This window comes from Heloderma suspectum, chromosome 5 (genome assembly GCF_057233095.1).
Source record: "Heloderma suspectum isolate Gila_16-S chromosome 5, 16-S_ref, whole genome shotgun sequence".
Classification (NCBI taxonomy): domain Eukaryota; kingdom Metazoa; phylum Chordata; class Lepidosauria; order Squamata; family Helodermatidae; genus Heloderma; species Heloderma suspectum.
This window is the reverse complement of record NC_139462.1, coordinates 214,352,181-214,377,806: the sequence shown is the minus strand read 5'-3', so window position 1 is coordinate 214,377,806 and position 25,626 is coordinate 214,352,181. Positions and strand designations below refer to the sequence as shown.

General features: G+C 44.5%; 1 protein-coding gene across 1 annotated transcript in view; it reads right to left on the bottom strand.

Annotated features, from left to right (window-relative positions):
• ADARB2 (adenosine deaminase RNA specific B2 (inactive)) overlaps nucleotides 1-25,626 on the bottom strand; it is a 635,707-nt gene that overhangs the window by 175,952 nt on the left and 434,129 nt on the right. Inside the window, exons 3-4 of the mRNA XM_084855086.1 lie at nucleotides 22,683-22,769; nucleotides 7,602-8,509 (exon numbers count right to left, since the gene is read on the bottom strand). Coding sequence (XP_084711212.1) covers nucleotides 7,602-8,509; nucleotides 22,683-22,769 — 995 coding nt within the window. The remainder of the gene's footprint in view (nucleotides 1-7,601; nucleotides 8,510-22,682; nucleotides 22,770-25,626) is intronic.

Genomic DNA, 25,626 nt, shown 5'->3' with positions numbered 1-25,626 from the left:
ACAGTTGAGTACCCACAAGTGTGTGTGTGCGCGCGTGTGCACACATGTGTCTACAGACAAACAAACAAAAAACAGAGGGGGCAGAATGGAATGGAGAATCCTGAAAGAAAGGCGTGGCTGGCTAGAATGCTGAACAGGACCAGTCCATACTGCAGTGAGATGTTGCAGGTCCTACTTGTCCTGTATGTAAATAACACCAAATCTTGAAGTCCTATCAATCACTGTTGGAACAGCAAAAAGTGCAGGTGAAGTGTTAATTTGTTGTTGTTGTTGTTGTTGTTATTATTTTATAGCACTTAATAGGTGCAATGACAGGGGTCATCCAGGGTGCAAAGCTAATTAACAGGTCTCCATGTACCAGAAAGCCTTGGGTGGAAACAGGGGTCACAAGGTGTGTGGGGATGTTGTCTAGCAGCCAAACGGAACAAAATAAATTTCCTTTTAGCCTGGGTTTCCTGTGTATAAAAAGACTCGCATGTTCACTATGTTTTGTAGCAGTGGTGGTTCCATTCTTTTAGAGGATTGGCCTGTTTTGCTCTGCTGTTTGATACTTCTGCCTGCTTAGTCAGGGAAGTACCTGTTTATGAGTTAGTAAAGTTTTCCAAGCCCTTCACTTTCTGGATTCAGTCTACTTTATTCAGGTGCTTCTGCTAACAGTCACAGCTAGAGCAAATGTTTTTTTTAGAGGCTGTTGTGTGATTCTAACTATGCACACACAGACCTGCTGCCATGACTAAAATCAGTGGTGCAAGCCTTTGGGCAAGGAGCTTAATGTGTGCATTGGAGCTCTGTCACTCAAACAAAATTGCTGGGCTAGGCTGTGAAAGTTTGTGTCTATAAGAACTTTCCTGGTTATTTTGTGTCAGCCGTTTAAGCCATAGTCTTAGGAAATGAATAAAGTTTAATTACTGATGATAGAAGCACATTTAGAAACAAAGGAATGATTTCATTGGTTTTGTTTATAAAGCTCTGGGATCGTTTTATTTAATTTCACACCCTGGATAATGAAAACTAGACTACATATTTCTTTTAATTAAAATTCGCCAAATACCAATCTGTATGGACAATCCTATAATGAAGAAATTAGTATCTTTACTATCCCAGCATAAACCTAGGCCCCATCTACATGGTACCACTTTCACCCCCCACCCCATCACAACTGCGCAGCAATGAGGCTTCCAACTAGCATTCCCTGCGATACACCCGTGATTTACTCCGGGCTTCCCTCTCAGTGCCCTTTTTTTGCCATTATACTTAAATGCGCAGCTGTGCAGTCCAATGAGCATGGGGGTGCAACACTTCATTGGCTGTTTTGTATTTTAGGGGTTCTATTGTTTCTTTCCCTCCCTTGTTAGTTAAAAATTGGTTGTTCTGTGTTCCTTCATTTCCACACCATCTGTTTGTCAATTCCCCAGCCCGAGACTCTCGTGATGGTTCGCACTCATGAGTGTGATCAGTATGTGCCTCCCCATCGCTCCGAAATGGTGGCTGGAGTGAAGATGGTCTTCCCCCAAGACCCCCCACTTCAGCCCTTGGGCACTGAGTCCAAACGCAACCGTTGCGAAGATACAAAGCTGCAAAAATGTGCAAAAGTGTGATTAAATAACTGAAAACGCTTCTCTGTGCCTCTGTAACTGTGCAGCTGCGAAGGGATGGGGGAAGTAAAGGAACATCACAGAGTGACACAAGCACTACGCATGCCTACAACACGCCCACTGCAAAATGCAATGTCAGTTCAGGGAAGGGACAGATGGCCTGCAACTGCAGGGAGACCCTCAGCAAATCCCCCAAATCACAGCAAAATGCCACCTTGGAAATCTGCAATTTCCAGGAGAAAATCACAGATGGCTGCAAAGTGGTGACTGCACCATCTATCCTGAGGGACCTCAACTCACAGCTGCCCCGGAGTAAAAGGCTCGTGTAGATGGGGCCCTAGTTGAGATCAGTGGCATTTAGTCCCAGGTAAGTGCGAATAGGATTGTAGCCTGAATAACTGATACTTGTTCTAGCACTGAGTCATGATGGGGATCTAAGGTTGGTATAGCTAATATGCAGGGAAACAAGCTGCACAGGGTGGTGAGGCTGTGACAGCATGAAAATATTTAATTTAAACCCATTTATTTTTTATTGACATTTGTCACTTTCATCTGAGAGGGGGGAAAGCAGGGCTTGAATTTAGCAAGACCAATGGATGATTCTGCATGATTCATTGCCTGACTCAAATGAATGGAGACAAGGCCTCTTTGGTGAATTGTGTTTTGAGGTCTCGTACTGACCTATCAAATATGTTCTCTACTTGTCTAATATTCATATGTGCAGATCAGTCCACCCAAACACACTAAAGTAAATCTCTTTTCTCATTCCTATACACTGCCTTTCCCCTCTGCTATAAAACGTAGTGCTACATTCTATGCCTGAAGTTGGCAGGCTCAGGACCTATTTAACATAGTGTGAAATCTGGAGGAATTCCGTTTTGAATTCCACTTAGCCATCCCAGAACAATGGATGTCTGAGAGCATGGACGGTGTATTCATGCACATTCGCATATGTGTAGAGGCTTCTTTCACATGTTCTGCTGAATGTGTGGCAGTCGGGGTTGTGACTATCAGATGTACAGACATCACGGGCAGGGCCAAGAAGCGTGATCCCGCTTTCTCTCCATTTGCTCAGTTTGGGGATGCCCCTTGATGGTGCCACATTTGTCTGGAGTTCGATATGCAGCAATCCAAGAGAGGGCATTCTCAACACAGGCACTCTGACTGTGGAACTCCCTCCTCCGTCAAGTCTTATAAGCCAAGCCTTACAAGCTTTTGATGACAACTGAAGACAAATTTGTTCTCCCCCCCCCTCTGTTTTCCTTTTTGGCTGCATCATTATCTGTTACTTTTCTCCCACATCTGATTGTTTTTTTGGGTCAATGTTGTATTGTGCTTTATTAGTTGTACTCTGCTTTGGGATTATTTTATAATGAGAAGTGTGTAATAAATGCCATAAACAAACAAACAAACTTGCGTGAGAGAGAGAGATCTGAAGAGAGCTACAGTGGATCAGGCAAGTGCAATGTGGATTTTGATAACAGAGGGCAGTATCCAGAGGTGCCGTTGCACTACTGGGAATGACCACTAGCACAATGGGAAGCTAGCACTTGCTGCAGCAACCAGAAACTAGTTTAAACTAGCATTTCCAGAACAGAACAAGTCAGTGGAGCTTGGGGTTGCTGTGGCACAAGGGTGCCGAATTACTTTTGGGTGGAGGACGGATGACCTAGCCCTCCATCAGCTCTGATGTCAGGTGGATGTGGCCATGCCCCTGCCATCAGTGGCCATGTCTCTGCTGTCAGTGGGCATGCCCATGCCCACCTGACATCATTTGCTTCCTGGCCCAAGCACTGGGTGGATCTTCCAGTTTTCATTCCACATGGGCTTTTCCAGTTAGGGAAGTGCCATGCACAGTGAAGCCAAGCTGGATTACTCCCAGCCGCTCCTCTGATGGGGAGCAGCAGAGACTAGGTTGGCTCTACGTTGCTTCCTTCCTGCAATGGGGGAAGGAGGCAGGACACCTGAAGGAGAAGCAAAGGGGACCCAATGGAGTCATAACGGAGAATCAAAGGAGAGCAAAGGGGAGTCAGCTGCTTTGCACGAACTGCTGCCTTCCCCCATTGTAAGAAGATGGCAGGCCAGGCTAAGCAGAAGGGGACTCTCCCACATGTGGGGAGAGCTGCTGTGTTCCTGGTGCAAGTGAGTTCCAGCACCACCCACCCTCATCCCCCTGCTGCTATCTCTGAACTGAGATAACAGCGGGCTTCCGCAGTGGGGGTCTGTGGGGGTCAAGGAAATCTCCACTGTTGTCTCCAATCTCAGATTGTAGAGAGGGAATATCCTCCGAGGGGATTCCTCCATGGGGTGGGGCTTGAAGCCTAAGCCCTGCCCCCCTGAGAGGAGACCCAAGAGATTGCACTGGCCAGGTTGAGGTGCCCTGAAGGCTGGATTAGGCGCACTGGCTGGAGGTTCTGCATCCCTGCTGTAGCAAGTGCTAGTTTCCCATTGTGAACCTGGTCATTCCCACTAGGACAACCTGATGAGCACTGGTGGACTGCCAGCATGGGATACTGCCCTTGGTCTACAGTTTCAAAACAATTCCTTTTAATGGAGACTCAAATGTGAACTTAAATTCCCTGTGAGGAAATTCCTACAGTCTTATACTGTGAGATAACCATCTTCTACTTTGAACTCTAATTTGTTCACCAGTGCAAAGCTGAATCAGAGTTCCAAGTAGGTTCAAGACAGGCAACAGCTCGTAGCAAAGTCTTAACAAGGAATGAGCCCTGTGGTCTCTCCTCCTGCTCCAGGGTTTCATTCTGGTTTGGGGGCAAACTATAGCCCTCTGGGTACCAGCACAGTCACTGCCAGCTTCACCCATCCTGTGACATCCCCCATTGGGGAGGACGGGGGTGGGCAAATCTCTGTCTATGCTGTGAGCCCAGAGGAGCCATTCCTGTGGGTGTTAGCTCAGTTGCAGCTGGCTTTGCCCACTCCACACTTTCCCCCATCAGGCAGGATGTGGGGTAGGCAAAGCATGGAGCTGTGCAGCCTTGAGAAGTGCTACTTGGGGCTGCATGGCTCAGTTAGGAGCTGCCTTTGCTTCCCCCTGTGCTTTTCCTGATTGGAAAACTGAGCTGTCTGTCCCTGAGAAGTGCTCCTGTCATAGACTAGAATCTTGAACCCTCATCCTCAGAGGATCCTGAATCCCAGAGGATCCCAAACGATCTCTTGTCATTTGAAGAAGAGGCTCCAGAGTTAACAGTTCAGAGAGAGGTTCGGTCATGGAAAGGCATCATGACTCTTCCACCTCCCCAGGACCCAGCTCCTCAGAAAGGTCCTGGGGATTGGCTGCCCTGCATCCAGAAGAGGTTGCCTCGCCATCGCTGGACTCTGAGGACTCCACCCATGAGGCCACTTGCATGCCAAAGCTAGTCCCACATCTTTGCAGCTTGAGGTTGCTAAAATAGGCCAGGCCCCTTTAAAGGACAAGGTCTCAGTCAGTCTGCAGGTGGAACAACCAACCCAAATGCTGCCAAACTCTTATTTAAGGCTCAGTATTGATCTGCTTCTGGTTGGAACAACATACATGCAACACTGTCTGGCTTCCAGACCCAGGACCACTTGGAGCATTCTGTGGTGCTGATCTCTTTTTGTCTTGCTTCCCTGTGAAACCTGACCTAACTTGACTCCTGCTAAAGATATGGCCCATAGCAGAACCCTACAACCCAGACTACAGTGCAGGGCATCAACAGAACCCACAGCCTGAAACAGTATAGTTCCTCAAGGCCATGCAGCTTGGTTGGGAACCCCCTTACTTTTAATCTTGCCCTTGTAACTGAGCCAAGGAGAAGATAAAAAAATAAGGGGGGGTGGCCTGCAGAAGGAAGCGTTCTTTCCCAGAATACCTCACAGGCTGGATTGGAGAAATTCATTGGCCATATTAGTCCCACAGGCTGGAGGTTTTCCACTGCTGGTGCATGTGATCAAATTACAGCCATCTAGGAGTGGCTAGAAGGGAGATTTCCCCAACCTGTTGACCTCCAGATATTTTGGACTTCAGCTCTTGTCGGTCCCAGCCCAAATGGCCAATGGTCAAGAATAATGGGAGCTGTAGTCCAAAACATCAAGGGAGCACCAGGTTGGGGAAGGTCTCTTATTTTTTCACAAAATGCATCTGTGGAAGACCTGCTGATGGTACTTCACTCAAGTTGCCTTTAGACCAGAGATGGGAACATGTGGCTCATCATGCGGCTGATGAAAATTGCAGTTCAAGAACATCTGGAGGGCCACATGTTGCCCATCCATCTTTTGTGACAAAGCCTATCATGTTTGTGTGAGCTTCCTTTGTTATTGTTCGCTCTCCTCCAACCTCATCCAAAAGTTGACTTCTGGGAACTGTTTTAGTTGTCTGCTCAGCTTCATACATTCGCTTGATGAGGCTTGACTTCTGTGGCAGAATACAGGACAGACAATACCAAACACACTTGTTTAAACCTGCATACCTGTAATGCACAAATATGTAATTCTGCAATTTGTACAAGATATTTAAAAGCAGAATAACCTATGAAGATGAAGGAACTCTTAAGGCAGCCCAACAACTTGAGAACAAGGCAAATATAAAAGAACATGCACATGAATACCACACCAGCCTGAAGTGAGTTGACCTGAAAGCCAAAAATGTCTACCTTACAAATCCCTGTAAACAGTGCATGGGCAGCTATCATAGAAACACATGGTGGTGCAGCTCTCTCTTGGAGGTTTTTGTTGAAGTTACAGATCCCATTTTTGTAATCCTGAAGTCCCAAGTTAACCATCCCTTCCCCAAACATGCAAGAATAACCAGTCAACACCAATAGCAGCCAATGAGAAAGAATTCAAAAGCCAATAAAAGTTCCAAGGAAAAAAGCTTTAACTTTCTCTAACCTGTCTCTTCAAAAGGAAAATCTCTATCTCTTTGTCTCAGGAAAAGCAAAGGAAATCCCACCTGTATGGAAAATTATCCTAGGATACCATAAGCCATGGTAAAAATGAAACCAAGACCCTCAACCCACATCAAGAAGGGGTTGTAGGCAACACTGATCAGAGAATACGGTCAACAAATTCCAGGACTAGAAAATCTTTCTACATTGGCCTAACCATTCAGGACTTACTTCTTTAAAATTATTATCTGTAAAACATTGGACTCCTGGAAACTAGCAACATTTCCCAAATGTGAGAACAGAAGACACTTGGGCTTGTTTTTCATGATTTAGCAGCCAAAAACTTCAGCTATAGATAGAATGGCCTTTTTATATGATTAGGTCAGCCTTCCCAAACCTGGTACCCTGCAGATGTGTTGGATTGCAACTCCCATAATTCCAAGCCAGCAAGGCCAATGCTGGCTGAGGATGATGGGAGTTGCAGTCTAACACATCTGGACTGGAGGGCCCCATCTTGAGAAGGCTGGCTTGGGTCCATATGAACATACAGTTGGCAAGATGCCACACAAGTCTTTCCCCTTCTCTCAATCAGATGTTTGACAGCCACACACAAAAACCTTTAATTCTTGCCAGAAGCAGGTTTGTCTGGGGATGAGATATGGAAAAAAGACATGTTATGTACGATAGGTTGTTTTAAAGAATGATGTCCTCTTTATCTAAATGTAACTCCACAGAAAAAGTAACAAGGATACCCCATCATATCTTACTTATGGTTTCTCCCTCAAGAGCAAATGCATCCTGGCAATAAAAACTAACAACCGCCCCCCACCCCGATATCTGTCTTCACTACATGTGGTAGTGTTATAATTTGTTGTGAAACGATTGATGGCCCCTTGAATTTCTCTATTCTCAGCTATCCCTTTAGAAAATCACCCATATAATGGCTCTTAATGATGCAATAAGGGAAGTTTATGCAAAGGTCTTTGTGTGTGGCTTCTGTGAGGAAATGGGGTTTGCTGCAGTACTGTACACTGTGAGGAGAGTGTTCTGATAAAGGCACAATTTACAGCTAGAACGCGACAAATCACATTAATCTTAAAGAATTCCTTCAGCTCAGTGGTGGCTACCTTAGACCTCTCACCTGTGGCAAATGATTACATTTACTCCTGCTGGGAATGTGACTGGGCAGACGAATGTTAAAGAGGGCCTGCAGTGCAGCCTGTGCTGCTTGACCTTTAGCCAGCTTCTTGCTACGTCCCGAGCCTTCAAATGTTCTCCCATCCACTCTCACAGCCATCACAAAACTCTTGATATGCTGCTTCTCCACAGTCTCCGAAAGGCAGACGTACCTCAGTCCTGACCGCAACTCATTGAGCAACACCACTGGGTTCTTTTCGCTCTCAGCTGCGGATGCCATCTTGCGCTTGTTTTGTTTAGAGTGGCCCATTAAGTCCAACGTGTGGCAGAGTAACCTCCCGTGCCGGTAAGCCGTCGAAAGCAATTCGTTATTCACCGGGTTATAGACTGAGAAGTCCTTACTGTGCGTAGAGGGTTCGAACTCCTTGAACAAAGTGTCTGGAAAGTCTGCCTGGTCTGACGTAAAGTCTGTGGAAGGATTGAAACAATTTCCCATGGCAAAGTGAGCTTGACATGCATTGGGGAACTGAACAAAAGACTTGAGGGCTAGTTCTGCGGCCCTCATTTTGGCCTTCTTTTTTGTTGGCCCAGTGCCTTCAAATGTAAGCCCATTGACTTCCACAGCAACTACAAATACTGGAGCATGGACAGGGCCTGTCTGGGACACCATTTTGTATTGTAAACCTGGCTTAAGTTCATGCAGTTGAACCAGAGCATTCTTTGGCGTTACTGACCATGAGACCTTCTTCCAAATGAGCTGGAGTTTGCAGAAATGTCCATTGTTGCCCTCTTCTAGAGGCCTTTTCCTTTTGATGCTAGAAGCTCCCACTCTTGATCTTTCATTAGAGGTAATTGGATGATCTTCTAGGTTGCCAGTGTTACGGTTCTCCTTTACCTCTGCACTGCTTGTACCTGTTTGAAAAAGAAAGAAAAAGAAAGCCCGCTAACTTCATTGATACCATGGTGAAATCTAAGATCAAGAGCATGAAACAAGGAGATTTTAAGAATATTTTTATGCCTCAATATCTTGTTTATGGCTACTCATCTTGTTCCTATGAGTATGGCAAAATCTCACCTGAATGGCTTATGACCTGTCTACATATAGTAGAGGAAGAGCATAGAGAGAGGTTTCATAATACTAGATCCCAGGCCATCCCAGGAAACTGAGTTGTGGGAGATTCAGGACAGATAAAAAGAGTGCATAGTGAAATTATGGAACTCACTAACACAAGATGTAGTGATGGCCACCAATTTGGATGGTTTTAAAAGGAGATGAATAAGATCCATGTAGGAGACAGTTATCAGTGGCTACTTGTCATGATCGTTATGTAGTACCTCCAAGATGAAAGGACGTATGAGAATCTATCTTCATACCACCTGCTAGTGGGAGAAGATTATTGCCCTCATATCCTGCTTGTGGGCTTCCCATTGGCATCTGATTGGCCATAATGGAGATAGGATGCAGAACTATATAAGCCTTCAGTCTGATCCAGCAGGGCTGTTATGTTCTGATCTACACAGTACATATAGTGGGTTGGATCCAGGATCTGCCTTCTGCAAAAGGAAGAGGCCTTCCACAAGAGGAAGGGCTTTTCCTATGGAAGGTCTCTCTGGGGGACCTACCCTCCTCCCCACAGCACAGCTCACCCCATTCAGCAGGGTCTCCTGACTCTCTGTGTAGCTGGAGGGGCTTCCTTGGGAAAGGGTAGGTAGGGATGTCCATCTCTGCCAGTGCAGTTGATCCAGAGTAAATCTGGATCCAACCCTTCATGCAAGAAGCCATTTTAAACTCCTCCACCTGGTCACCCAATGAGCTTCATGCCTGAGTGGGGCATGAACTTACACAGACTAAGTCCAACATTTTGCCCACAACAGCACACTGGCTCTGAACCTTCACCTGTGAATCTCCTGCCATTTGTAAATACTTTGCAAATATCGTAAATACTATCTCTTAAAAAGTACACACACACAACCAACAACCCTATCACAAGTATTACACCTTTGCAGATGACCTATTCCTTTTGACACTAACTTAAAAACAAAAAACAGACACAATCTATTTTGTTCCCAGACACATTTGTCTATAGCAAAGTGGGGGCAGATCTCTCCTCTCTCTTCATCTAGTAGGTTTTTACAGACCCAATTATTGTACATAATGATATTGAGGTTGGGAAGCATGGAGAGAAAGATAGCTCTTCTTTCAAACTGTATTCAGGTTTGAAAAGAATTTGTACTGATTCTGCACCACTGAATAAGAAAACACAGGAGGTTATTTGTATTTATAATTCATATTGCCTTTCCAATCTCTATCCCACCCATCCTCTTTTCATAATGCTGGTTGCATGGGGTTGTGAACATAGAAAATTCACCTTTAGGTCTCTATGTTCCTTCATGAACACACAGAGTAACGAGTTCTGATAATGTAAAGTAAATCAAGTGAAAGCCAGTGTGGTGTAATAGTTAGAGTGTTGGATGGGACTCAGGATATCTGGGTTCTAGTCCCCACTTGGCCATGAAGCTCACTTGGTGACTTAGGGCCAGTCACTGACTGTCATCCTAACCTACCTCACAGGGTTGTTTTGAGGATAAAATGGAGAGGGGGAGGACCATGAAAGCTGCCTTGGGTTCCTTGCAAGAGGAAAAGAGGCGAGATATAAATCTAACAACAACAACCATCCTGTTGAGATCTGAAAGTTTCTCTCTGGTTTTGCCTCTCAAACTATGTAGCACTTCATCCCCTAGCCTGATGCCCTCTAGATGTTTAGAGTTCATCTCCCATCAGCCCTAGCTAACATGGCCAATGATCAGGAATGCTGGGAGTAGTACTCCAAAACATCTGGAGGGAACCAGGTTGGGGGAAACTTATGTAACGTAATATACGTGGTCACAGCCGAACATAGGGATTCAGTTATGGAAAGATTTGCACACTCTTGCTATTTCCTAGTAACACAGAATTTGGAGAGAGCCAAATTCTATGGGCAGATTCAAACATGTCCTATGGGACAAAGGAGCCATTTCTTCCTGGTGTGACTACACATCATTCTCGCAATATGTGTAAACAAGAACTATGTAGTATAACTGTGACATGGGAAATAAACTTGGGGGGGGGGAGGAATGTATTCCATTTTGAATTTTTGTGTGAATTTACCGAATTCACAGCTCCCAAATCAATAACCAGACCAGAACGCAGTTGTGCATGGAAAGTAGCACTTTTCTAAATTTTGTGATACAATTCCCCACTCAAAAAATGCACACATTAGGGGAATGTACCCAGATATAGCACCTACATATAGCACCCAAGACAGCTAACAATTACGATAATGAAAAGTACAATAAATAATTATTTTAAAAAGTCAGTGGATTGGATCCAGAATCTACCTTCTGTGAGAAGAAGGCACCTTCTGCAAGAAGAAGGGCTCTGCTCACAGAAGGTCCCTCCATCGAATTTTTCGGAATCCCCCCTTCACTCTGACGGCTGCAAGTGTGGCCAAGTCAAGTGGCTCCTTCCCGTCCCACTCGCGTCTTGATCGGAGGTATGAGGAGGATGGGAAAGAACTCAGCCGGCGCTTGCAGGAGCTTCAGGATATAAATCATCATCATCATCTTCATCATCTGATCCTGTGATTGGATTGTGCTGCTGCCATCTGTATACTGAGCAGAAGAATGTGAATATGGGGTATTCTCATTGCTGCAGCATTGCTCTTCAGTGAGAAATGAAATATATTTCTTTGTAGCAGAAGTTCTTAAGTTTCTTGTGTCAAAAAGTCAGCATTAGAAGTGAACAAAGGCTGGGTCTACACCTTATTCATGTATTTAGATAGCTTTTGTATGGCCTTTCAGAGCCAAACAGCTCTCTCAAAGCAGCTCCTGACATAAATTCTTCATAAAATAGGTTAAACCTTCAGCAAAACGTAGTGGGAACGTGCTGGCAGAATCAAAATGTGGTGGGAATCAGCTGGCAGAATGAGTGGTACCATTTCAGAGAGCTGGTGGGAGCATCATTTTCTGAATGATCCCCATTGTTAAAAAAAAGGCAAAACAAACACATCCCTACAAATAGAAAACCAACCAAGCACATTGAAGACTGGATATAATCTTTCTCCCTGCTTTACTAATTTTCTTCTGTCAGGGAGATTTTTTTATTTTTTACATGGGGGAGCTTTTAAAAGATACCCCCTTCCCCAGTTGCAATGTGAAGTGTACAGTGTTTTCTGCCATCTCAGGACTCGACCAACTATTTCTGCCGGATGTGTAGAGCAGGCATATCGGTTTATGTCAGACTGAAGAAATGGTTTTGGCCCTCCTCTTGATTTAACTTCATTTAAACGGGAGGGAATGAATAGTCAGTGAAATGTGTTTTTCTGTAAATTTCTGAATATTCCTCCTAGATATCTCTATTTATTCTCTTCCCCCTTTTTCTCTCTTATTCACACACTGCCCTTCTCTTTTCTGGTCATTGTGCATGGCAGTGTTAACCTGGAGTGCTTGCATCATGAATAGCTATTGAGAACTATAATGCATCACAAATAATGACACTGCCTTTGTCTCTGGGTCACAAGGGTTCAGAAGAACTAGCCATCCGATACTCCATGCTACATTTGAAGCGATAATATTGTTCCTCTTGAAGGTTATTCGGCTGCCAGGCAGCTTGAACTTTGGGTGAGGAAAAGAAAACAAATGAACGGCAATCTCTTCATTAAAAATATCTGTAAATAACACATCCAAGCTATCAACTCTTGTGAATACGAAAAGGGTGCCTATTGTATCAACTGTGATGATTAAAGATAAGGTCTCTTTCACAAAGATACACCCATCTTTCAAAAACAACCAAATGCCTTTTGGTACCTTAATGACTAGTAAATTTATGAGTCCACTTCATTAGATGTATGAAGTGTTATCCTTAGTTGGCTGGCATACACACACACACACACACACACACACACGGTTTTGTGTGTGTGTGTGTGTGTGTGTGTGTGTGAAATATAAGCAGTGAGGTCAGAGGGAAATGAAATGCAAAAGATAACAGATGGTGACAACTATGTTAAAGCTTTAATTTCTGTACAATTGTTCCTGTGACCATTGATAAAGCAGTGTAGATAAGATAATTGTACTGGCATTGGTAAGTGAATTAACATCTGAAGTGGGATAAAAACCCATTATCATGATTCAGGCCACAAGTGATAGAATTGAACTCCTTGATTAGTTGTAATTCAGCAGTCTCATGCTGCAGTCTCTCTTTGAAGTTCACTGTACAAGAATGGTCACTTCAAGAACAATACCAGTGTCCTGGGAAGTTGAAATGTCCTCCCACTAGTTTTTGAATATTGCCCTTTCTGATGTCATCTTGCAATCACTGCATGACAGGACACAATAGCACAATAGCCAGGCACATAGGACATTTGCTAAGTGGAGCAATATAAAGTGCAACCTCCATATGGCAATGTGCATCATACCTCAGGCACAGTTTGCTCCATGATTGTCTAATGAGTTCCAGCCTTCCTGGCTTGAGACTTAACATGCCTTCCCATGCCCCATAATCAATATACTGATCAAAAGGTACATTCCAATGTGTATTTAATTTGTGTGTATTGCATGAACAGAATTGACATGCTTCACAAAGCACACAGTTAAACTAAGGAATTCACTACTGCAAGATGTAGCGATGGCTGCCAACTTCAATGGCTTTCAAAGAGGATTGGAAAAATTAATGGAGGATAAGGTTATCAATGGCTACTAGTCTTGATGGCTATATCTTACCTACAGTATAAGAGGCAGCATGTCTTTCAGGAATAATTGGGAGAATGTTGACTAGATAAACCTTTGGTCTGATCCAGCAAGGCTCTTACATTCCTATGATGCACCAGAGGGCTAGTGTAAACAAGATATTCTTACAGTGAAATCCTGTACACATCTACATAGAAGTAATGTACTCTCAGGTCAGTGTGTATAGGATTGCAGCCTCAGTGTTCCTTGTGAAACAGCCTTTACAGAACTTTTCTATATATGCTAGCAGAGAGATTGAAGCTGAAATATAAGAATTTGGGACAGGCTTTTTTTTGGGGGGGGGGATTTGAACCTGCTCTCCAGCTTCTTTTCATAGTATTGTTTCATAGTAAAATGCTGAGTCTGGCAGTTGCTGGTCTGTTTGTATAGCTGCTATTCACTCACTCTTATATATCCCGTGAAAATCTGGGGCATAGACAGCTGATTTTGGGGAAAATGTGAAAGTATCTGTAATAATCTAGGTTCACTACACCCATGACGCAAGCTGGCTTGGTAAGATTGTCAGCTGGGGATGCAGAAGGGTGAATAGAGACCCTTCATTTCGTGCCACCGATGTCCTGACAGCTCTTTCTCTGTCTCTCTCAGTCTTTGCCCTTCTCACACAGAGCACGCTATTTGGTGCTCATCTGCATCACACTGAGTACAGAGTATGGGAAGGTTCCACCTCCGTCACTTTTTGAGATACTTGGAAACAATGAATTTCACCAGAAAAATCGACCTTGGGAAGTTCATGCTCACCGACAGGGCCTGAGAACCAACCCACCCATCCAGCAGCGATATAATAGAAATGCTGGGCACTTTTTTTCACTCTGCCTGATCAGATGAGGGTATAACAAACTCTTTAGCTGGCAATCAGTTAAATAAATGTAAATCTCTGTTCCTGCTTTCAGGGCACTGAAGACGTCACTCAGATGAGGGTGTTTAACGATGTTGTGCAGCTGTGAACACAAACATACCTACACATGCATCTTCCACAGTAAGATGGAGCATGCATCTGTCTACCTGGCAAGCCTGCACAGAACTGTAATACATCAAGAGAAACACAGCTCACCATCTACGTGTTATGAATGTCCACCTTAATTCTTTCCCCCCACTGCCCTGGCCACAGGTAGAACATAGGAACATAAGAACAGCCATGCTAGATCCAACCAAGGGTCCATCTAGTCCATCATTCTGTTCACACAATGGCTAACCAGCTGCCCACAGGGAACCCACAAGCAGTACGTGAGTGCAACAACACTCTCCCACCCATGTTCCTCAGCAACTGGTGTACACAGCCATACTGCCTCTGATACTGGACATAACCATCAGGACTAATGGCCGTTGATGGCCTTCTCCTCCAGGTATTTATCTACTTTTAAAGCCCTTTTAAAGGTAGACAGTAGAATCAATTTTATCCAGCTCTTAATAACCACCATAAATGACTAGTGGACTGGATCATGTTCACCTAGTGACCCCCTGGTAGATTAAGAGGGTTCATTAGCACTTACAATTCACTAGGGTTGCAATCACAGGTCTGGAACTCTTGCTAGGGGGGAAGTGGCTGTGTGGTAGTGTCCAGCTATGCCCAGACCCTGGACCCAAGATCTCACAAGAGGAGGAGGAGCAGGATCCCCCTCTCAATGAACCCTAGTGCCACTAGGCACCGTGAGGAATCCACTGTTCCTGCAGAATCTTTGGATTGCAGCATCCGAGCTCAGCACAAGAGGGCTCTATGCTTGTTGTCTGCACTTCTGACTGGATTCCAGTCCCCTCCTTGTCACCGCAGGGCCATGGGAGCAGAGGAGATCACAAGCCAACCAGGAAATTCAGGGCTGCTGGCAAAGTGCCTGGCCAGCTTCACGAGGCCACCCATTTTATGAAGCTACTTAGGAGAAGGAGGAAGCCCATGTATGTGCCTGCCTGATCAGGGCCTGATCAGAGGGACAGAGCCTCCAGTTCTCTTGAGCTCCAGGCTCCCTTGGGCTCTGCTTAGGCATGCCAAGTTCCCAGCTCCAATTTGTGATCAGCCAGCTGCTAGGTTCATACCCACTGTCTTTCCAGAACCAGGGGACAAATTATTGGGCAGAGGAGTGGCAGGTGAAAAAATGGTGAAGTGCAGTCCTCATACATGCTGCTTCTCAGTGACACATCATGCCATCACCATGCCATCATGTAGGAAAGTGGTGGCCAGGAAATGGGTCATTACCACCTTAGACAACCGATTTAGATACATGTAATAGTGTGCAGGACTGCAGAATAGAAAAGTGAGTGACTAATAGCTGCCATTCCAGCAGGCTGAGCTGGGGGAGACAAGAGGGAGAGCAGGGCCATTCCACTTAGGAATGTTGTGAGTGCCCAACAGCAGAGTGGAGTCTGACAGACACCCCTCTGCTCAGCCCCCTGGATGCTGATGGCTAAGCTGCAGGGTGCTTGTGGATGAGCATGCCGAGTGGTTTGGGAGTGCCCCACAGCCGCCTGCACCTTGCTGTAAGCCACATTTTTACAGAAGATCGGGGCTCTGTAATTTCTGTATGTTTAATGTTGTGCAAAATGGCAGCTGTGCAGTGCCATCTCAGCAACATTAGAGGCATAAAAGGGTGCTTTAAGCCCTTTCAAGCAACATTCTAGCCTCATTTTTTGATCAGGTAACCTCCCTTGTCCTCTTCATGGATCACTGCCTTGTTGTGGCGAAGGGACTTGCGTAACTCAGTGAAGCCATAAGCTATGCCATGCAGGGCCACCCAAGACGGACAGGTCATGGCAGAGAGTTCTGACAAAATGTGGTCCACTGGAGAAGGAAATGGCAACCCACTCCAGTATTCTTGCCAAGAAAACCCCATGGAACGTATCACAAGGCTAAAAGAGATGACGCCAGAAGATGAGCTCCTCAGGTCAGAAGGTGTCCAATATACTACTGGGGAAGAGCAGAGGGTATTTCCAAGTAGCGCCAGAAAGAGTGAAGCAGCTGGGCCAAAGCCAAAAGGACACTCAGCTGTGGATGTGTCTGGTGGTGAAAAGAAAGTCCGATGCTGTAAAGAACAATATTGTTTAGGAACCTGGAATGTAAGATCAATGAATCAAGGTAAGCTGGAGGTGGTCAAACATGAGATGGCAAGATTGAACATCGACATCTTGGGAATCAGTGAACTAAAATGGACAAGCATGGGCGAATTTAATTCAGGTGACCATCATATCTACTACTGTGGGCAAGAATCCCTTAGAAGAAATGGAGTAGCACTCATAGTCAACAAAAGGGTGGGAAAAGCAGTACTGGGGTACAATCTCAAAAATGACAGAATGATCTCAGTTCGAATCCAAGGCAAACCATTCAACATCACAGTAATTCAAGTCTATGCCCCAACCACTGAGGCCGAAGAAGCTGAGGTTGATTGGTTCTATGAAGACCTACAACACCTTCTAGAACTAACACCAAAAAAAGATGTCCTCTTCATCATAGGGGATTGGAATGCTAAAGTAGGAAGGCAAGAAATCACCGGGATAACAGGCAAGCATGGCCTTGGTGTACAAAATGAAGCAGGACAAAGGCTAATAGAGTTTTGCCAAGAGAACATGCTGATCATAGCAAACACTCTTTTCCAACAGCACAAGAGGCGACTCTACACATGGACATCACCAGATGGTCAATATCGAAATCAGATTGATTATGTCCTTTGCAGCCAAAGATGGAGAAGCTCTATACAGTCAGTAAAAACAAGACCTGGAGATGACTGTGGCTCAGATCATGAGCTGCTTCTTGCAAAATTTCAGCTTAAATTGAAGAACATAGGGAAAACCACTAAACCATTCTGGTATGACCTCAATCATATCCCTGATGAATATACAGTGGAGGTGAGGAATAGATTTAAGGGATTAGACCTGATAGACAGAATGCCTGAGGAACTATGGACGGAGGTCCGTAACATTGTTCAGGAGGCAGCAACGAAATCCATCCCAAAGAAAAAGAAATGCAAGAAAGCCAAGTGCCTGTCTGATGAGGCTTTACAAGTAGCTGAGGAAAGAAGGGAAGTGAAAAGCAAGGGAGAAAGGGGAAGATATACCCAACTGAATGCAGAGTTCCAGAGAATAGCAAGGAGAGACAAGAAGGCCTTCTTAAATGAGCAATGAAATCGAGGAAAACAACAGAATGGAAAAGACTAGAGATCTCTTCAAGAAAATCAGAGATCTCAAGGGAACGTTTTGTGCAAAGACAGGCATGATAAAGGACCAAGAAGGCAGGGACCCAACAGAAGCAGATGAGATTAAGAAGAGGTGGAAAGAATACAAAGAAGAACTATACAGGAAAGTTCTGAATGTCCCTGATAGCCATGATAGTGCAGTCACTGAACTTGAGCCGGACATCCTCGAGAGTGAAGTCAAGTGGGCCTTAGGAAGCAATACTAAGTAACAACAAAGCTAGCGGAGATGACAGTATTCCAGCTGAGCTATTTAAAATCCTAAAAGATTATGCTGTTAAAGTGTTGCATTCAATATGCCAACAAATTTGGAACACTCAACTGTGGCCACAAGACTGGAAAAGGTCAGTTTACATTCCAATTCCAAAGAAGGCAACGCCAAAGAGTGTTCAAACTACCATACAATTGTGCTCATTTCACATGTCAGCAAGGTTATGCTCAAAATCCTACAAGCTAGGCTTCAGCAGTATGTGAACCGAGAACTACCGGAAGTACAAGCTGGGTTTCAAAGAGGCAGAGGAACTAGAGATCAAATCGCCAACTTTCGCTGGATCATGGAGAAAGCAAGAGAATTCCAGAAAAACGTCTATTTCTGCTTCATTGACTATGCTAAAGCCTTTGATTGTGTGGATCACAACAAACTGTGGCAAATTCTGAAAGAGATGGGGGTACCAGGCCACCTTACCTGTCTCCTGAGAAACCTGTATGAGGGTCAAGAACCAACAGTAAGAACCAGACATGGAACAACTGATTGGTTCAAAATTGGGAAAGGAGTATGACAAGGCTGCATATTGTCGCCCTGCTTATTTAACTTATATGCAAGTACATCATGAGAAATGCCGGGTTGGATGAATCACAGGTCGGAATTAAGATTGCCGGGAGAATTATCAACAACCTCAGATACGCAGACGATACCACCCTAATGGCAGAAAGCGAAGAGGATCTAAAGAGCCTCTTGTTGAGGGTGAAAGTGGAGAGTGCAAAAGCTGGTTTGAAACTCAACATTAAAAAAATGAAGATCATGGCATCTGGCCCCATCACTTCCTGGCCTATGGAAGGGGAAGAAATGGAAGCAGTGAAAGATTTTATTTTCTTGGGCTCCAAGATCACCGCAGACAGTGACTGTAGCCATGAAATTAACAGACGCTTGCTCCTTGGGAGGAAAGCTATGGCAAACCTAGACAGCATAGTAAGAAGCAGAGACATCACCTTGCCGACAAAGGTCCGTATAATCAAAGCTATGGTTTTCCCAGTAGTAATGTATGGCTGTGAGAGCTGGACTATAAGGAAGGCTGAGCGCCGAAGAATTGATGCTTTCGAACTGTGGTGCTGGAGAAGACTCTTACGAGTCCCCTGGACTGCAAGGAGGTCAAATCAGTCCATCCTAAAGGAAATCAACCCTGAGTGCTCATTGGAAGGACAGGTACTGAAGCTGAAGCTCAAATATTTTGGCCACCTAATGCGAAGAGAAAAGTCTCTGGAAAAGACCCTGATGCTGGGAAAGACTGAAGGCAAAAGGAGAAGGGGACGGCAGAGGATGAGATGGCTAGATAGCATCACTGATGCAATGAATATGGACTTGAGCACGCTCCGGGAGACAGCGCAAGACAGGAAGGCCTGGCGTGCTATGGTCCATGGGGTCACGAAGAGTCGGACATGACTGAACGACTGAACAACAACAACCTCCCTTGTGGACAGTGTGAATACTGTGGACATAATATACCTCAACTTCAGCAATGCTTTTGACAAAGTGCCCCATGATATCCTTATGAGCAAACTAGCTCGAAGTGGGCTAGATGAAACAACCATCAGGTGGATCCACAGTTGGCTACAGAATTGGACTCAAAGAGTGCTTATCAATGGGACCTTCTCAAACTGGGGAGAGGTAACGAGCGGGGTACCACAGGGCTCAGTTCTGGGCCCAGTGCTCTTCAACATTTTTATTAATGACTTGGATGAGGAGGTGCAGGGAAAGCTGATCAAATTTGCAGATGACACAAAATTGAGCGGGATAGCTAATACCTTGGGAGACAGAAACAAAATTCAAAGTGATCTGGATAGACTAGAGCGCTGGGCAGAAAACAACAGAATGAAATTTAATAGGGATAAATGCCAAGTTCTGCACCTTGGAAAAAGAAACCAAATGCACAGTTACAAGATGGGGGATATGTGGCTCAACAACACTACAAGCGAGAAGGATCTTGGAATTGTTGTCGATCACAAGCTGAATATGAGCCAACAATGTGATGTGGCTGCAAAAAAGGCCAATGCTATTTTGGGCTGCATTAATAGAAGCATAGCTTCCAAATCCCGTGAAGTACTAGCTTCCCTCTACTCAGCACTGAGAGTTAGGTCTCATCTGGAGTACTGTGTCCAGTTCTGGGCACCACACTTGAAGAAGGATGCAGACAAACTGGAGAGGGTTCAGAGGAGGGCAACAAAGATGATCAGGGGACTGGAAACAAAGCCCTATGAGGAGAGACTGAAAGAACTGGGCATGTTTAGCCTTGAGAGGAGAAGACTGAGGGGAGATATGATATTACTCTTCAAGTACTTGAAAGGTTGTCACAGAGAAGAAGGCCAGGATCTCTTCTTGATCATCCCAGAATGCAGGACACGGAATAATGGGCTCAAGTTATAGAAAGCCAGATTCTGGCTGAACATCAGGGAAAACGTCCTGACTGTTAGAGCAATACAACAATGGAACCGATTACCTAGGGAGGTGGTGGGCTCTCCCACATTGGAGGCATTCAAGATGTGGCTGGACAGCCATCTGTCGGGGATGCTCTTACTTGGATTGCTGAATCCAATCAGGGGGTTGGACTCAATGGTCTTGTAGGCCCCTTCAAACCCTACTATTCTATGATTCTGAACAACATTAAATATACAGAAATTTTGGGGCTCCAATCTTTTGTAACAATGGTGGCTCACAGTGAGAAGCGGGTGGCTGTGGGGTGCTCCCAGACCACACACTGAGCTCTCCAGGCACAGCAAGCGGGGGAGGGCTGCTGTGGCGACTCGGAGAGCACCTGTGCGCAGCAGGCGCAGGTGAGTCCATCCATCCCTAATTCCCCTAGCCCTGTTGAAAGTAATATCCCCCCCCCTTCCTTCCCCCTTCCTTTTTCCTTGGGTGTCTTGTCTTTTTAGACAGTAAGCCTGAGGGCAGGGCTGTCTTCTTTCATTGATTATATGTAAGCCACTCTGGGAGCCATTTTGGGTGAGGAGTGGTATAAAAACACTTAAAAAAAAAAAGCACAGATAAAAATGTACTTTCTCCACCTATGATTTGTAAGGAGAGATAGATTCCCTTCTTCATTGTTTCCAACGAGTAAAGGGAGCCATTTGATAGCTGATGCTGAATTATGTTACAATAATTATGTTACAATATGTTACAATAAGAAGGTAAGATAATGCTTACAGACTGAAGTTTGGGCTGATGGAATATGATAATATGCCACATGCTCTCCAGGTGGTTCCACTTTCTTTTAATTATTCTATTTTTCGTTCATCTCAAATATATCTCATCTCAGGTTCTTTCCCTCCAACATTTACTGGCAGAGTGCATGACAATGTACCAGTGAGAGTTGTTTTGGATGCAACAAAACAAAACCACACGCTGAGGAGCAGGTTGTTGTTCAGTCATTCAGTCGTGTCCGACTCTTCGTGACCCCATGGACCATAGGACGCCAGGCCTTCCTGTCCTGCACTCTCTCCCGGAGTGTGCAACCTATTGGCTACTGGGCCATGTTCAAAGTTATGTTGTTGACATACAAAGCCCTAAAGAACTTGGGGCCAGGAAACCTAGCAGACTGCCTCCCCCGATATATACCCAACTGACCATTAAGGTCATCGGAGGAGGCCTTGCTGGTTGTTCTGCGGCCAACAGAATGTCGCCATGTAATACCTTGAAGGCAGACCTTCTTGGTGGTGGCACCCACCCTCTGGAAAACCCTCCCCTGTGGATTTTGGGAGGCAGAAAATGTGATGTGTTTCAAGGCCTCCTGAAAATGCACAGGATTTGTGGGTGTTTTTTTTTGCAATTAATCATATGCTGCTCCATTTTACTGTTCCTTGTATTGTTTTGTATTGTTGTTGTAGTTGGAAATGTTTTTAATAGTGTATTTTAAAGATGATTTGTATTGTACCTGCAGCCAAAATGGTTTTTAATAGTGTATTTAAATGTGGCTTTTAATATTTATATGTGAACTGTTTAGAGGTTTTATGATATTAAGTGGTATAGAAGTATTACTAATAAATAATAAATACTCTTCCCCATGTACCTGCGGCTCACCTGGAATCAATCGTGTGCATATCCTCCAGGAGGAAGATGCACCAATGGTTCTTGCAATGGATATTACCTACCCAGGGGAGATGCATAAGATTGAATGAGACTGTGGCCTCACCTGTACATGCTTGAAGTGACATGGGAGCCACTTGTCTTTGGTGTGATCCCTTCCCTACTTGGGAATGAACGATGTAACAGTGTGGGCATGGCCAATTGTGTGGGCTATTCCCACCCAATCATTACCCCTCCTCCCAGCTAGGCAGCCATTGCATGGGAAAAACATGCAATTAGCTCCACCCATCTGTGGTCCACTTCATTAACACGTAGACTTCCAAGCAGCACGTGCTTGTACCAGGGTGGTAGAGGCTGTAACTCCACTGTTGACAGAAGTAAACGCAGGTAGAGAAGTGGAGGAAAGAGGAAGCATAATTCAGTTGCCAATTCTTATGTATTTATGTATTTATTTGTATTGCTAAACAACTGTCAAATTCAAAATGTCAAAGCTTTCTATAAACAAATACTATGCAATAGATCCAATGGAAAACATGTCAGAATACTATGGGACAGAACCTATAGGGAAAGTGAAGAAAGAAGTGCTACCCATGATTAGTGGATATCCCACCCAACCCGGGTTATGAGAGGGACCACTCAAAGTCTGCACAATGATAGCTTGGAATTCTTCATCCTGCTGGGCCAAAATGGTGGGTTTGGAACTGGCTCTTACCACTATGTACAAGCCAAAATGTAAGATTTGTATCCTCTGCTATCCCACACACATATTATACAATGCTTCCTATTGGTTCTACTATTCACCTCCATATGAAGAAGAGAAACTGCTTACTTAAATTGTCTTCGTCTTCCATATTTGCTGCACCAGGACTTAAATACTTGAAGGGTGCGATGAAAGTCGACAAAATGCTTACTTTTTCTGTAATGACAGTAAGAGAGAGAGACAGTGCACATGAGGTTTTCTTCAGGTTGATTTTCTCAGCTATGGCAGTTGGAATATTTCTTTGGCATCAATTTTACATTAACCCCCAACTACAACCAAGCATAAGTAACTGCATTCACTTACATTCGTCCCTTGCTACCCTTGTCTTACCCTCCCTTCACCCCCTCTTCCTCTGTTGCCTTTACCACTTGCAAAATTTAGATTGTAAGCTCCTAAGGGCCAGGGATCCAATCTTATGTCACGTTTTGAAGTGCTATATACATTTATGCCACTGTAAAATAATAATAATAACAGCTTGTTATGGCTGGACACTCTATGGCTTCTGCATACTTTCAAACTGAAAATCTTTTCTGATTTTCTTTATTCTTGACAGGGCCCTCATATATGCAACATACAGTATATGAAATATATTGTAATGTGCGGGGTGTGCTTTTTGAGCAGTCAGCTCTCATCTGCATTCCTTTACAGATTGTTTCAACACCTTACATGGAAAGCCCTTCCTTCCAACTGGTTAGGTGCTAGTAATCCCTTCACACAAGTTGCTAGCACAGCATACTTTGCACATTAAGGACTCCCATGTTTGTTCCTCTGCAGTAAACACTTGTTTGAAACCTTCACTTATGCCTTTAAGCAACTCAATAGTCCTTTCACGTGGAGACAACAAAGCTTAAGAGAAGTTTCCATTGAATGCAGTAAGCTGCTATGTCCATGCACCTTAGAAATTCGGTGGCTCAGTTCTGTCATAACACCAGTTCATGGATTATTATTACTTTATAAATTCTATTATTACATTAATATCCCAACTTTTTTCCTCTTGCAAGGGAGTCAAGGCAGTTTACATGATCCTTGTCTCCCCATTTTATCCTCACAATAACCCTGTGAGGTAGTTTAGGCTGAGAGTCAGTGACTGGCTCAAAATCACCCAGTGAGCTTCATGGCTGAGTGGGGACTAGAACCCGGATCTCCTGAGTCCTAGTCCAACACTCTAACCACTGTACCACACCAACTCTCACACCGGTTGGCAATAAGAGAATGAGCCTTGAAGGAGCCTCAGGCATGTTTGTTCCTTCCCCTCTTTGTACACTGCAATTCCCTCCCTTCCTTTTTTTGTGGCAAGGTCTGCCATTTCATCCTAACCACAAAACCATGGTTTGTGCTTGCCTGCAAGCAGAATGGTAAACCAGGGTTATCTATTTTGCAAGGCAACCACAAACTATAGATTTCTAATTCAGTGTGATGACAATTTATGGTTTTCCTCAATAAAAAAATAAGGGAAGGAGAAAATTGTATTACATGGGCAGAGAAGAGGTGGAGAGGTTCCTTCCAGGCTGATTCTCATATTGCCAAATTATGGTCTGGGGTGCTTCCTGACGGGGGGCTCCTAGCACCACCATTCAAAAGACATCCATAACATGGTCTATAACAGGTCAATAAATTAACATGATAAAACCTAACAAGACACATAAACACAGATGTGTAAAAATCAACAAGTCTGTACATCAAGTGTAACAAAATAAGTATTTAGTATCTATGTTTGTAAAGTAGTGCTGTTGATGTATGTGAGGGCCAGAAGCAACTATATCCTGGTCATTCAGTTTGGGCTTCTTTTGAGGGGGACAGGGGCAAAGATCAGGTTCATTAATCCACTTTGTACAAGAACGTACTCATGAGCCATAAGTATTTTCATGAACATCCATCTCAACACCTATTTTCACTTACACACAGTATGGTTAAACTTAATGACAATGATTTCCACACAGTCAAACTTATAATGAAATCCAGCAGTGCCATTTCTAAGGAACAATGGTTGATTTCCCATGGGGGTGGGGAGGAGAGTTCAGATGACTCCCCACACAAGTCGAAAGTACATATGAGGGAGGTTGTGGGCCCATACAGGCTAGCCCAGCCTCCTTCTAATGGTGGCCATGTCCCCAGGACCTGCACATTAGGAGGATGTTGGAAGGGGCTCTATGCACATACTATCCTGGTCCAATCATGATCCACCCTCACATGGAGGAGTTGTATGCGCACACAGCCTCTTCTGATGCTCTCAGAATGCACAGGTGGCAAGTGGCATGGCCACCAGAGGCCGAGTAAGCCTGCATGGCATGCAACACCCCCATGTGACCCCCCGCTCCTCACATGCGGTTTATTCACACATGCATATAATCACTTGATTTTGCTAAACTTGATTGCTGTATGCTTGATGACAGGAAGTGAATGTGTGAATGGACTCCACTGAAAAGCATTTGTTTGAAGTGAGGCGAGGTCATACATCCGTGATACATTTCCCCCATCCTGCAGTGGAAAAATAGTTACTGTTGGTTCTGACATTAGGCAAGAAAATATGTCTATAGAGAGATGGGCTTCATCTACAGCAGGGCAGGCAACCTGGTGTCTTCCAGATGTTTTTGACTACAACTTCCATAATCCCTGACCATTTGCCATGCTGGCTGGGATTTATGGAAAATGTAGTCCAAAACGTCTGGAGGGCACCAGGTTGCCTATCTGTGACCTACTCTATACAGTGCTCAGATAATAGGGGAAGAGGTGAGGCAGGGCTCTAATGAAACTCACAGGGTCCACTTGGCCAAATTACACACCTCTGTAGCCTTATAAAAACAGTAGCTAAGGAAGGCAACAGTAAAATAAGGAAGTGGGCAAACCTGTGACCCTCCCCTGTAACTGAAGCGGTGCTATAGCTTACAGAATATTGTTAATGGATCCCTGATTTAAGGAAACTGAGGAAGAATGGAAAATGCAGCAGTTTCTCACCCAAATCCTCATAAATATTCGGAAACATGGTCTGCTCTTTTTGCATAGACGTTAATGA